The 11714-nt window shown below is 41.0% G+C and overlaps 1 protein-coding gene across 1 annotated transcript; it reads left to right on the top strand.

Annotated features, from left to right (window-relative positions):
- The first annotated feature begins 1243 nt into the window (after positions 1 to 1243).
- LOC146708800 (E3 SUMO-protein ligase ZBED1-like) lies at positions 1244 to 10899 on the top strand. The gene is made up of 3 exons (XM_085457929.1): positions 1244 to 1354; positions 4549 to 4648; positions 9611 to 10899. Exons 1-3 carry the CDS (start codon positions 1244 to 1246, stop codon positions 10897 to 10899), a joined length of 1500 nt encoding a protein of 499 aa, XP_085314055.1.
- Positions 10900 to 11714: the final 815 nt, after the last annotated feature.

The following is an 11714-nucleotide window of genomic DNA, read 5'->3' as shown; positions in this document are numbered from 1 at the left end:
CTGGGGGCGGAGTCTGTGAATTTACTCTGTTGGTGTCATAGCCCCTCTAGGAGTTCAGAGTTAAGAGGTCAAGAGTTAATGTTTCCATTGTAACACCTCCAGATTTGACAGAGAAACACTCATTTTTAACACTCGATTTTAACTACTATCATTTTACACCTCAGAGTTACATTAAAAGAATGTGACTCTACTTAGAGTAAAATTAACTCTACTTTTGCAAGAAGACTACTAACACCAAAACATTTAACACTTTTGAATTTGTCAGTATACTGACAAATAATTCACTCTATGTCCTGAACCATAGGCTGCTAACAACAATCCTTTTCACACAATAGGTAATTTTGCTGACCTTATAAAATGATAACATTGATAACATTTAAGTCCCATTTTTGTCATACATGCAAGGCTTGTTACAGCTGTGGTTTCATTAAATTATTAAGGAACTTTTAAATACTGAGTTCACTTGAGTTATTTCAGGACACAGATTCAGTCCGAATCAGGCACAGCGAGCATGTAGCAAGACTGCTAATCACTCCCAAGCACTCAAATGCTTCCTTAAATATAGCCACCTCGATAAAACTCACTGTCAGTTAATAAGGTATGTGACAGGACAGTGTATCACTGCTTCCAAGAACTGTCCAAATCAAACTATAAAATCACAAACCTCATTGTGTTCTGCAAGAATGCTTTGTATGAATGTATGTGAAAGAGGGGAGCTGAGAGGCTGAGACTCACAAAGGATACGTAGGCTTAGATCTTGGAGTATAGTGCAAGTTCAGGCTTTTAATGATTTTTTTTTTACGCTGCGTGGATTAGGGAAAACCTTAAATAAATTCCAACAGGTGGTCATTTGGTAATTCACAAAGAGCATAAGACTACTACGACTGAATCTGTTTAGTCGTAATGTGTTTTCATGTGTCATGTTGAAAACATGTTAGTAGGTCTAACCCAGTATTCTGTTGGAACTTTTTTATTTTTAAGAAAGTCAACCAGTTTGATTATTTAGTCATAAGTGTCACGGCGGGGTGAGGTGGACCCAGACGCAGACACGGTGGAGACAAAACTAAGTTTCAAAAATAAAGCGAGCCTTTATTGTGGCTGATGGCACGAGAAAAACATGAAACTAGGGAAAAGTCACGTGACCAGTGATGTCCGAAGCTTCATTACGCACGTAACTGCTTCGGTACCTTATTCAAACGGATATAAGGAAGTGAATCATCCACGGGATTCGTGGAGTGTGTTGATGGTGACAGAGAGCGAAGAGGTGACCATTCCACTGACAGATATGGAACCAGCAAGGAAGAGAGGACGTTCTGGCGTGTGGGAATATTTTGAGTTGATTTCGGTCAATCGGGTAGGTTTGCCAGCTTTCTGTTCTTGTTTGCCTCTGTTTTGCATTTGTTTATTTTGACTGAAAAGTTCACAAACCTTGTCTTTACACACACACACACACACACACATATATATATATATATATATGTATATATATATACATATATATACATATATATATGTATATATATATATGTATATATATGTATATATATATACATCGAATTTCCCAGAGGAACCCACCCGAGGGATTGATAAAGTTCTATCTAATCTAATCTATATATGTATATATATATGTATATATATATATATATATATATATATATATATATATATATATATATATATATATATATATGTATAAAAAACAAAACACCCAGCACGCCCCTGCGGGCGGTTTATCCTTCAAGCTCGGGTCCTCTACCAGAGGCCTGGGAGCTTGAGGGTCCTGCGCAGTATCTTAGCTGTTCCCAGGACTGCACTCTTCTGGACAGAGATCTCCGATGTTGTTCCTGGGATCTGCTGGAGCCACTCGCCTAGCTTGGGAGTCACCGCACCTAGTGCTCCGATTACCACGGGGACCACCGTTACCTTCACCCTCCACATCCTCTCGAGCTCTTCTCTGAGCCCTTGGTATTTCTCCAGCTTCTTGTGTTCCTTCTTCCTGATATTGCTGTCATTCGGAACCGCTACATCGATCACTACGGCCATCTTCTTCTGTTTGTCTACCACCACTATGTCCGGTTGGTTAGCCACCACCATTTTGTCCGTCTGTATCTGGAAGTCCCACAGGATCTTAGCTCGTTCATTCTCCACCACCCTTGGGGGCATCTCCCATTTTGACCTCGGGACTTCCAGGTTATACTCGGCACAGATGTTCCTGTACACTATGCCGGCCACTTGGTTATGGCGTTCCATGTATGCCTTGCCTGCTAGCATCTTGCACCCTGCTGTTATGTGCTGGATTGTCTCTGGGGCATCTTTACACAGCCTGCACCTGGGGTCTTGCCTGGTGTGATAGACCCCAGCCTCTATGGATCTTGTGCTCAGAGCTTGTTCTTGTGCTGCCATGATTAGTGCCTCTGTGCTGTCTTTCAGTCCAGCTTTGTCCAGCCACTGGTAGGATTTCTGGATATCAGCCACCTCCTCTATCTGCCGGTGGTACATACCGTGCAGGGGCCTGTCCTTCCATGATGGTTCCTCGTCTCCCTCCTCTTTCTTGGGTTTCTGCTGCCTGAGGTATTCACTGAGCACTCGGTCAGTTGGGGCCATCTTCCTAATGTATTCTTGGATGTTCGTTGTCTCATCCTGGACTGTGGTGCTGACACTCACCAGTCCCCGGCCCCCTTCCTTCCGCTTAGCGTACAGCCTCAGGGTGCTGGATTTGGGGTGAAACCCTCCATGCATGGTAAGGAGCTTTCTTGTCTTTATGTCAGTGGCTTCTATCTCCTCCTTTGGCCAGCCTATTACCCCAGCAGGGTACCTGATCACGGGCAGGGCGTACGTGTTGATGGCCCGGATCTTGTTCTTACCATTCAGCTGACTCCTCAGGACTTGCCTGACCCTCTGCAGGTACTTGGTGGTTGCAGCTTTTCTAGCGGCCTCTTCATGGTTCCCATTCGCCTGCGGGATCCCCAAGTACTTGTAACTGTCCTCTATGTCTGCAATGTTGCCTTCTGGTAGTTCAATCCCCTCAGTTCTGACTACCTTCCCTCTCTTTGTTTCCATCCGACTACACTTCTCCAGTCCGAACGACATTCCAATGTCATTGCTGTATAGCCTGGTAGTGTGGATCAGTGAATCGATGTCTCGTTCACTCTTGGCATACAGCTTGATGTCATCCATGTACAGGAGGTGGCTGACAACTGCTCCGTTCCGTAGTCGGTATCCGTAGCCAGTCTTGTTAATGATCTCACTGAGGGGGTTCAGGCCTATGCAGAACAGCAGTGGGGACAGAGCATCTCCTTGGTAGATCCCGCACTTGATGGTGACTTGTGCTATGGGCTTGGAGTTGGCCTCTAGTGTTGTACGCCACATCCCCATTGAGTTCCTGATGAAGGCTCTTAGGGTCCCATTGATCTTGTACAATTCTAGGCATTCCAGTATCCAGCTGTGGGGCATTGAGTCATAGGCCTTCTTGTAATCAATCCAGGCAGTGCACAGGTTGGTCAGCCTAGTCTTGCAGTCTCGGCTGACTGTTCTGTCTACCAGTAGCTGGTGTTTTGCGCCTCTGGTATTCTTGCCAATTCCTTTCTGTGTCCCGCTCATGTATTGACCCATGTGCCTGTTCATCTTAGCCGATATGATGCCTGACAGGAGCTTCCATGTAGTACTGAGGCAGGTTATTGGTCGGTAGTTGGAGGGGACCGGTCCCTTCTTGGGGTCCTTGGGGATCAGGACCGTCCGGCCTTCAGTTAGCCATTCCGGGTGTCTCTCGTTAACTAGCAGCTGGTTCATTTGTGTTGCCAGACGCTCGTGGAGTGCAGTCAGCTTCTTCAGCCAGTAGGCGTGAACCATGTCGGGCCCTGGTGCTGTCCAACTCTTCATACTGGAGACCCTTTCTTGGATATCTGCCACTGTGATGGTTACTGGACCCTGTTCAGGGAGGTCGCTGTGGTCTGCCCTCAGATCCTCTAGCCACTGAGCATTGCCGTTATGGGTTGCATCCTTCTCCCATATGCTCTTCCAGTATTGCTCCGTCTCCAGCCTTGGTGGTGCTGTTCTCTTATTGTTCCCTTGCCACTGAAAGTACACCTTTGCTGGTTCTGTGGAGAACAGCTGGTTTATTCTCCTGCCTTCTATCTCTCTGGTGTACCTCCTCAAGCGGCTGGCCAAGGCTGTGAGTCTTTGCTTGGCAGTTTCCAAGGCCTCAGGTATGGACAGCTTGCTGTATTTCTTAGGCACCTTATTTGTCGCACCTTTCTGCAACTCCGTTAGTTGGCTAACCTCCCTCCGTGCTACTTTGATCTTGCCCTCTAGCCTCCTTCTCCATGGAGGGTACTGCCCCTTGTCGCTGTTCAACTTGTAGCCAAGCATCTCACTGATAACTGTTGCCGTATTGTAGATCAGCTTGGTATATATATATATATATATATATATATATATATAGAGAGAGAGAGAGAGAGAGAGCTCTATCTGTGTGTGTGTGTGTGTGTGTGGGGGGGGGGGGGGGTAGTGTGCATAAATAACACTAGGATCACTCCATGTACTACTTAGGTTCGGTGCTTGGTCTGTGACCAGCAGCTGGCCTACAACAACAACACCTCATCGATGCTGAGGCATCTCCGTGCTAAGCACAATGCGGTCTCATCTACGAGTACAATGACAGTGAATCCAAGCATTCATGGTATGGACATCAACCATTATTCAGTCATTCATTCATTCATGTCTCACATCACTAGCACAAAATGTCACTAATTGTGTGGATGCCTTAATAGGCATCCACACTATTGAGATCCTGTTTCTCTTTCTTCTTTATTATTATTCCGGGTGTTTCCGTACACTTTTTGCCGTGGATCTACTTCCACAATTTTTGTGCTATTTTCACCGTTCAAACTCTAAACTGTTCTGCTCTTTCTGCTAATGCCGGCTATGACTTTTGGTGTTTATTACTATTATACTTTTTAAAATATTACACTTTTTTCCTTTAATTTGTCCCATTGAAATGAATGGGAAACTTCCACAATTCTGCTAAAACTTTCTTGTCTTTGAAACTTAACTACTGCCTCATACTTTCACCTAGAAACTCCATTCAAACTTTAAAATGTTCTCAAATGATTTGGCTATTCCTGTATGATTCAGCTTTTTCAGATCTTCTACCGTTTTAATCTTATCCCTCTTTGAGTTTTCAGTTGCAAAATTGTGATTTTTCAGAAAATACATGCGTTGCTATGGTTGCTATGCAATTAACTCAGAGGGGACAGTGAAACTGTTTGAATTTTCTCTTCATGTCCAAACAACTTCTTGCTACTCGCTCAATTTCCACTCAAGCCCCACAAATTATACATCAAAACGTAGGTATTTTTGCTGGCTTTCAGAAAATGTCACTATCATTGTTGTGGGACTCATAGATATTTTGCAAATCTCCTCAGAGTAACACAAAATCAGAAAACTCTCCATATAAACTCAATGGAGAGTTTGTTCAAAATCACCGCTGGATTTCTCTAATGAGAGGCATTTTCAAATTGTCATATCTCCTTAACGAAGCGAAGTTAAGACATGAGGCTTGTCCCCGTATATGTTCAGACACTCCTGACGTTCACAATTCAAGAATTTCTTTCTCACCTATTACCATTCTGAAATGAGTTGGACTTGTTTGAGGGTAGGAAATTTGTCCCTCGCTCAGATTTCATCAGATTTCAATCTCTGGAAATGAACCACTTTTTTCTCTCGTCATATCTTTTTGATGGATTTCCACAGAGCCCTGAAAATTTCCATGACTGTTCACCAAAGCCTGCTGTTTCTTACGGTGAAAGAATGATTTTGATGCTCCATATAGATTTAGAGTTACCAAAGGTTGTTTGAGCGCAAGTCAAGGCAGTTTTTGCTTCGCCTCTACTCAGTTACAGTGTATTACAAGTCATATATCTTTAATAATTTATGTTTTATCTCTGAATTATGAAGACCTGAAGATTCCCCCATCTCTTCTGAATAAAACGATGCCTGAATGACCGTTCTAGCCTCTACGGTTAGGAAATTATGGCCATTTGTTCGAGGGGAATCCTGAATGTCAGAAATACACTGAAGAAAACTCACACCTCTCTCTGTGCCTGCGTGTGTAAGGGCTGACTACAGCAGGTGCAGCTAATTTAACTGACCTACATATACCAAGCCCAGACTCTCAACAGCTCCTGTTCCCTTTACTGTCTGTGTATGTGTGTCTGTGTATCAATATTTCTCCTATGTTTAGGTATTACTCCTCAATCATAGTATTTCTGCTAAAGCAAAGTACTTCTACTACATCTTAGTACTTCTGCTAAATCATAGTATTTCTGCCAATTCATAGTATTTTTGCAAAATCATGGTATTTGTGCAAAATCATGGTTTTGGGGCCAAACATTTCTGTTATTTTATAATATATGTGCTGAATATATTATATGTGCCAAATCATAGTATTTATCCCAAATTATAGTATTTATGCCAAATTACAGTATTTCTGCTAAACCAGAGTATTCCTGCCAAATCATAGTATTTGTACTGAAACATGGTACTTCTGCCCAATCATAGTATTTGTACTAAATCATAGTACTTGTGCCAAATCATAGTATTTATACCCAATCATAGTATTTCTGCTAAATCATAGCATTTGTGCCAAATCATGGTATTTGTGCAAAAACATAGTATGTCTGCAAAACCATAGTATATCTGTTATGTTATAGTATTACTACTAAGGCATAGTATTTCTGCCAAATCATAGTGTGTGTGCCAAATCGCAGTATTTATACCAAATCACAGTATTTGTGGTAAAACATAGTATTTCTGCCATATTGTGGTATTTGTGCAAGAACATTGAACTGTTATGTTATAGTATTACTACTAAGTCATAGTATTTCTGCATTGTTATAGTATTTGTACTAAAACGTAGTATCTCTGCCAAGTCATAGAATTAATGCAATTTCATAGTTTTTTTTAGGAAATCTGTTATGTTATAGTATTACTACTAAGTCATAGTATTTCTGCCAAATCATAGTATTTGTGCCAAAGCATCGTATTTGTATGGAGTCATAGTATTTCTTCTAAATCATAGTATTTCAATCAAATCTCAGTAGTTGTTGTTAAAACGCAGTATTATTGCCAAATCATAGTATTTGTACCCAATCATAGTATTTCTGCTAAATCATAGCATTTGTGCCAAATCATGGTATTTGTGCAAAAACATAGTATGTCTGCAAAACCATAGTATATCTCTTATGTTATAGTATTACTACTAAGGCATAGTATTTCTGCCAAATCATAGTATTTGTACTAAATCATAGTACTTGTGCCAAATCATAGTATTTGTTGCACATCATAGTATTGGAACCAAAACATAGTATTTGTCCCAAAGTATCGTATTTGTATGGAGTAATAGTATTTCTTCTAAATCATAGTATTTCAATTAAATCTCAGTAGTTGTGTTAAAATGCAGTATTATTGCCAAATCATAGTATTTGTACCCAATCATAGTATTTTTGCCAAATCGTGGTATTTGTGCCCAAATAATAATTCTGTTATGTTATAGTATTACTACTAAGTTGTAGAATATCTGTTATGTTATAGTGTATCTGCGGAATATAGTATGTGTGCCAAATCATAGTATTTATACCAAATCACAGTATTTGTGCTAAAACATAGTATTTCTGCCATATTGTGGTATTTGTGCAAGAACATTGAACTGTTATGTTATAGTATTACTACTAAGTCATAGTATTTCTGCGTTGTTATAGTATTTGTGCTAAAACGTAGTATCTCTGCCAAGTCATAGAATTACTGCAATTTAATAGTTTTTTTTAGGAAATCTGTTATGTTATAGTATTACTACTCAGTCATAGTATTTCTGCCAAATCATAGTATTTGTGTGAATTTGTATACTGTAATATCACTGTATTATGTAGTGGCTAAGTAGGGGCTGTTTACTAAGTGCATCAGTGTAAATAGGTCATCTCTTGTGTTGGAGTGCCCTCTTGTGGCGCCTTTTGGGTAGTGCCTTAGTAAACGGGAACCCTGTAAAAAGTGGCATCAGACTGATTTGTAGTGGAGGAATTTGTTACCAGTTTTCTTAATCTTTAATCTGTATGCATGTTGTAATGCATACCCTGTTCTTAATCATAGAAACCACACCATATCACCTCTCCACATCCTCCTACTGTATGCCATACCTCCCTGTACCATCCATCTGACCGCAATAAACTCCACCTCGTGGTAATCTAATCCCTGGATGTCAGCCTCTCCTTCTGACCGAGGATAGTTATAGTATTTGAGCCAAATCATAGTATTTGTGCTAAAACATAGTATTTCTTCCAAATCATAGTATTTGTGCCAAAGTATAGTATTTCTTCCAAATCATAGTATAACTGCATAATAAAGGTTCTTGAGCCACATCAGTGTTTGTGCCAAATCTTAGTATTTCTTCTAAATCCTAGTAATTCTGCTCAATGATAGAATTTCTGCTATGCTTTAGTACTTTTTTCCTAGATTGTAGTACTTCTGCTAAGTCAAAGTATTTTATGTAAATCATAGTATTTCTACCAAGTCCCAATGTTTCTGCTAAATCATAAATAATGTTTTAGTACAAATTGTATGATTTGGTGGAACTTTCTGTGTTCCAGCACAAATGCTATGATTTGGCAGGAAAAAAATATTATTTAGCATAAATACTAAGTTTTAGCAGAAATGCTATGTTTAAACTTTAAAAAATTCTGCTATTTCTGCTGATGTGTGTTATGACTTTTGACCATTGAAATGAATGGAACACATTATCAATGTGGTCACTGATTTTGCATGATGGGCTGAGCTGTGTTTTACCTCAGTGAGATAAGCATCCGTTCTCAGACTGGGAGGCCTGGGTTCAAATCCAGCTTATGGCAACATTTCTTTCACTTAACAGTTAAACTTTTTTTAAACTCTTTTCAACACAAATTTCATTTTTTTCACCCCTTTTCAGCAAAATTTTCAGTTTTTTTAACCCCTTTTCAGCACAAATCCAAACTTTTTCAGCTCTTTTTCAGCAAAAACCTCTTTTCAGCAGAATTCTGCTCAGTCACCTCTTTTCAGCAGAAATTCTGCTGCTTGAACTCTTTTCAGCAGAATTTTCACCCCCTTTTTTTTGCCCAAATTCTGCTAGCACAATTGTCAATCTCTCCACCTTTTCTTTGTGAGAAAGTGTTTGGCTCAGTGAGCTAAATAGCTGCCCTTTGACCAGGAGGGCCAGGTTCGAATCCTGCTCAGGGCATCTTTTTTTTTTTTTTTTTTTTTTTTTTTGTTTCAACTTTTTCAGCTTTTTTCAGCAGATATCTTCAGCCGTTAAGGCATCCACACTGCATTTTCGCAGGAAATGCAAATTTTTCTAGTTGCGTTTGACTTCACTTTCTGGGTGAGAGGATGCACTGGTTGGTGGTTCTTCCGCTTCCTATGTAATGTCCGCAGGCTATTGGTAAGATGGGAGGCCCATTTACTTTATCCCACAACACATAATAACCATTGAACTACCTGTGAATACTGGCATTAAAGACTAATCAACTTATACAACACAGTTAAGCCTATTTCCATCCTCACATTCAAATGTTTTTGTGTATTGAAGGGATCATGCACACAAATCCCACTCAGACCAGACAGCAGGTGGTCGATGCTGCTTTGGTGAACATGATCGTGAAGGACTCGCAGCCCTTTTCCATTGTTGACGATGCTGGTTTCAGACAGTTTGTTGGTGTCTTGGACCCAACCTACACAATCCCCACCAGAAAGGCTCTAAAGGAAATGGTGGCGGAAAAGTTCAAGGAGGAAAAGGAGAGAGCAAAGAGAGAAGTGGAGAAGGCTACAGCTGTCAGTCTCACCAGTGACATGTGGACATCCATTCATATGGATGCCTACTTGGCTGTGACATGTCATTTTGTCAATGAACAAAATACACTGTCCACAGTGTTGCTAGGAGTGGGACATTTCCCAAAGGCACATACAACAGAAAATATTGCTGAGGTGAAAAAGGTTTTGATGGAGGAGTGGGGCATCCAAAATAAAGTCAGATGCCTCGTCACTGATGCAGCACCAAACATGATTGCCTCATCTAAAATATTGAAAGTGCGCCACACAAAGTGCATTGCACATACTCTGAACCTCATTGTGAGAAAATCAATTGACAACACGCCTGGGCTTGAGGAGATCAGAGGTAAGGCACGTAAATTGGTAAGCTATTTCCGATCTAGCACAACAGCAAAGGAGAAGCTCTGCCAAATGCAGCAGCAGATGGGCAGATCACATCTAAAGCTCCTTCAGGAGGTTGATACCAGGTGGAACAGCACATACACCATGCTGCAGCGTCTGTATGAGGAGAGAGAGCCAGTTAGTGCTGCCCTTGTCTCAATGAGAACAGATCTCACACCTGTCACTGCTGAGGAGTACCACTCAGTTAAAGAGTGCCTGGAGGTGCTTTCTCCTTTTTACACAGCCACTGCTGAACTTTCTGGAGAGCAGACAGTATCTGGGTCCAAAGTCATTCCACTTGTCTGCATGCTGCGGTATGCAATTGCTAAAAAACAACCTCAAGTTCTGGATGACAAAGCCCGCCAGCTGTGCATGAACCTCACAAGAATGCTGGGTGAATGTTCGTCTCACTTGGAAACAATGAGTGTCATGACCATTGCTACCCTGCTTGATCCAAGATTCAAGGCTGTGGGGTTTTGCAGTCAGACCAATGCTCAAGCTGCAGTGAGACGTCTGACTGCAGAATGTGCCACCATCATTGAAAATGAAAAAGACCAGATCATGCCCGTCCCTCCTATCCCATCTACCTCGTCACAGCCAGAGCCAGCAACCAGTTCTGCAACTCAGTCAGGTATGGCTTTTGTTGACCTGAAGTCCATAACACAATGACAGGGTTCCAGCATATTCTAAACATGTCTCAATAGTAAGAATATGCTTTAATATCCCAAAGTTTCAATTCCGTTATTGGAAATATGTGACTATTAGACATTTCTTAACAAAACGACAATCTGCTTGTCGAAATATAAATTTCATTAGATATCTTTAGTAACACTTACAGTTGAATATTCACATGTGATGTCATTTTAAAATACATCTGGAAATGTCAGTCTACAGAATGTGCAGCTATTTAATTCCATTAGTCTTTCAGGTGGTGGGCTGTGGGATTTGCTGGACAGCCATATGGTGGAGAGGCAGGTGAGGAATGCCACAGCAGATGCCACAGTGGAAGTACAGAGGTACATGGCAGATCCTTTGATTCCCCAGACAGAGGATCCGCTCCGCTTCTGGGCAACCAGGAAGAATGTATACCCCCATCTTCATAAACTTGCTTTGCAGTTTATGTGCACCCCAGCATCATCCGTTCCATGTGAGAGGATCTTCTCTAAGGCAGGGGAAATCATATCCAAGAAAAGGAACAGACTCAGTCCTCGCACAGTGGAACAAATTCTTTTCTTGAATAGAAGCCACACAGGATAACCTTGAATGCATCATGTTATATGATTATTTGTATGTGACAAATAAAATTTGAATTTGAATCTGAATTTTTGTATTTCACATGTTCGCAAGGATTCCCCCCACCCAGTTCACAATCAGTTCTTTCCCCAGTTTCAAAATATATCAGAGATGTAGCAAATATCATATGATCTATAAACAGATTTGTCCAGGTGTCCAGTGGTTAATTGCTAAGTACCTGGAGGCAGGAC

The sequence above is a fragment of the Copadichromis virginalis genome, linkage group LG5, assembly GCF_057382275.1.
Source record: "Copadichromis virginalis isolate Kocher_CV1m ecotype Utaka linkage group LG5, C_Virginalis_male_GT1.1, whole genome shotgun sequence".
In the NCBI taxonomy this organism is placed as follows: Eukaryota; Metazoa; Chordata; class Actinopteri; order Cichliformes; family Cichlidae; genus Copadichromis; species Copadichromis virginalis.
This window is presented reverse-complemented; position numbering and strand designations above follow the sequence as displayed.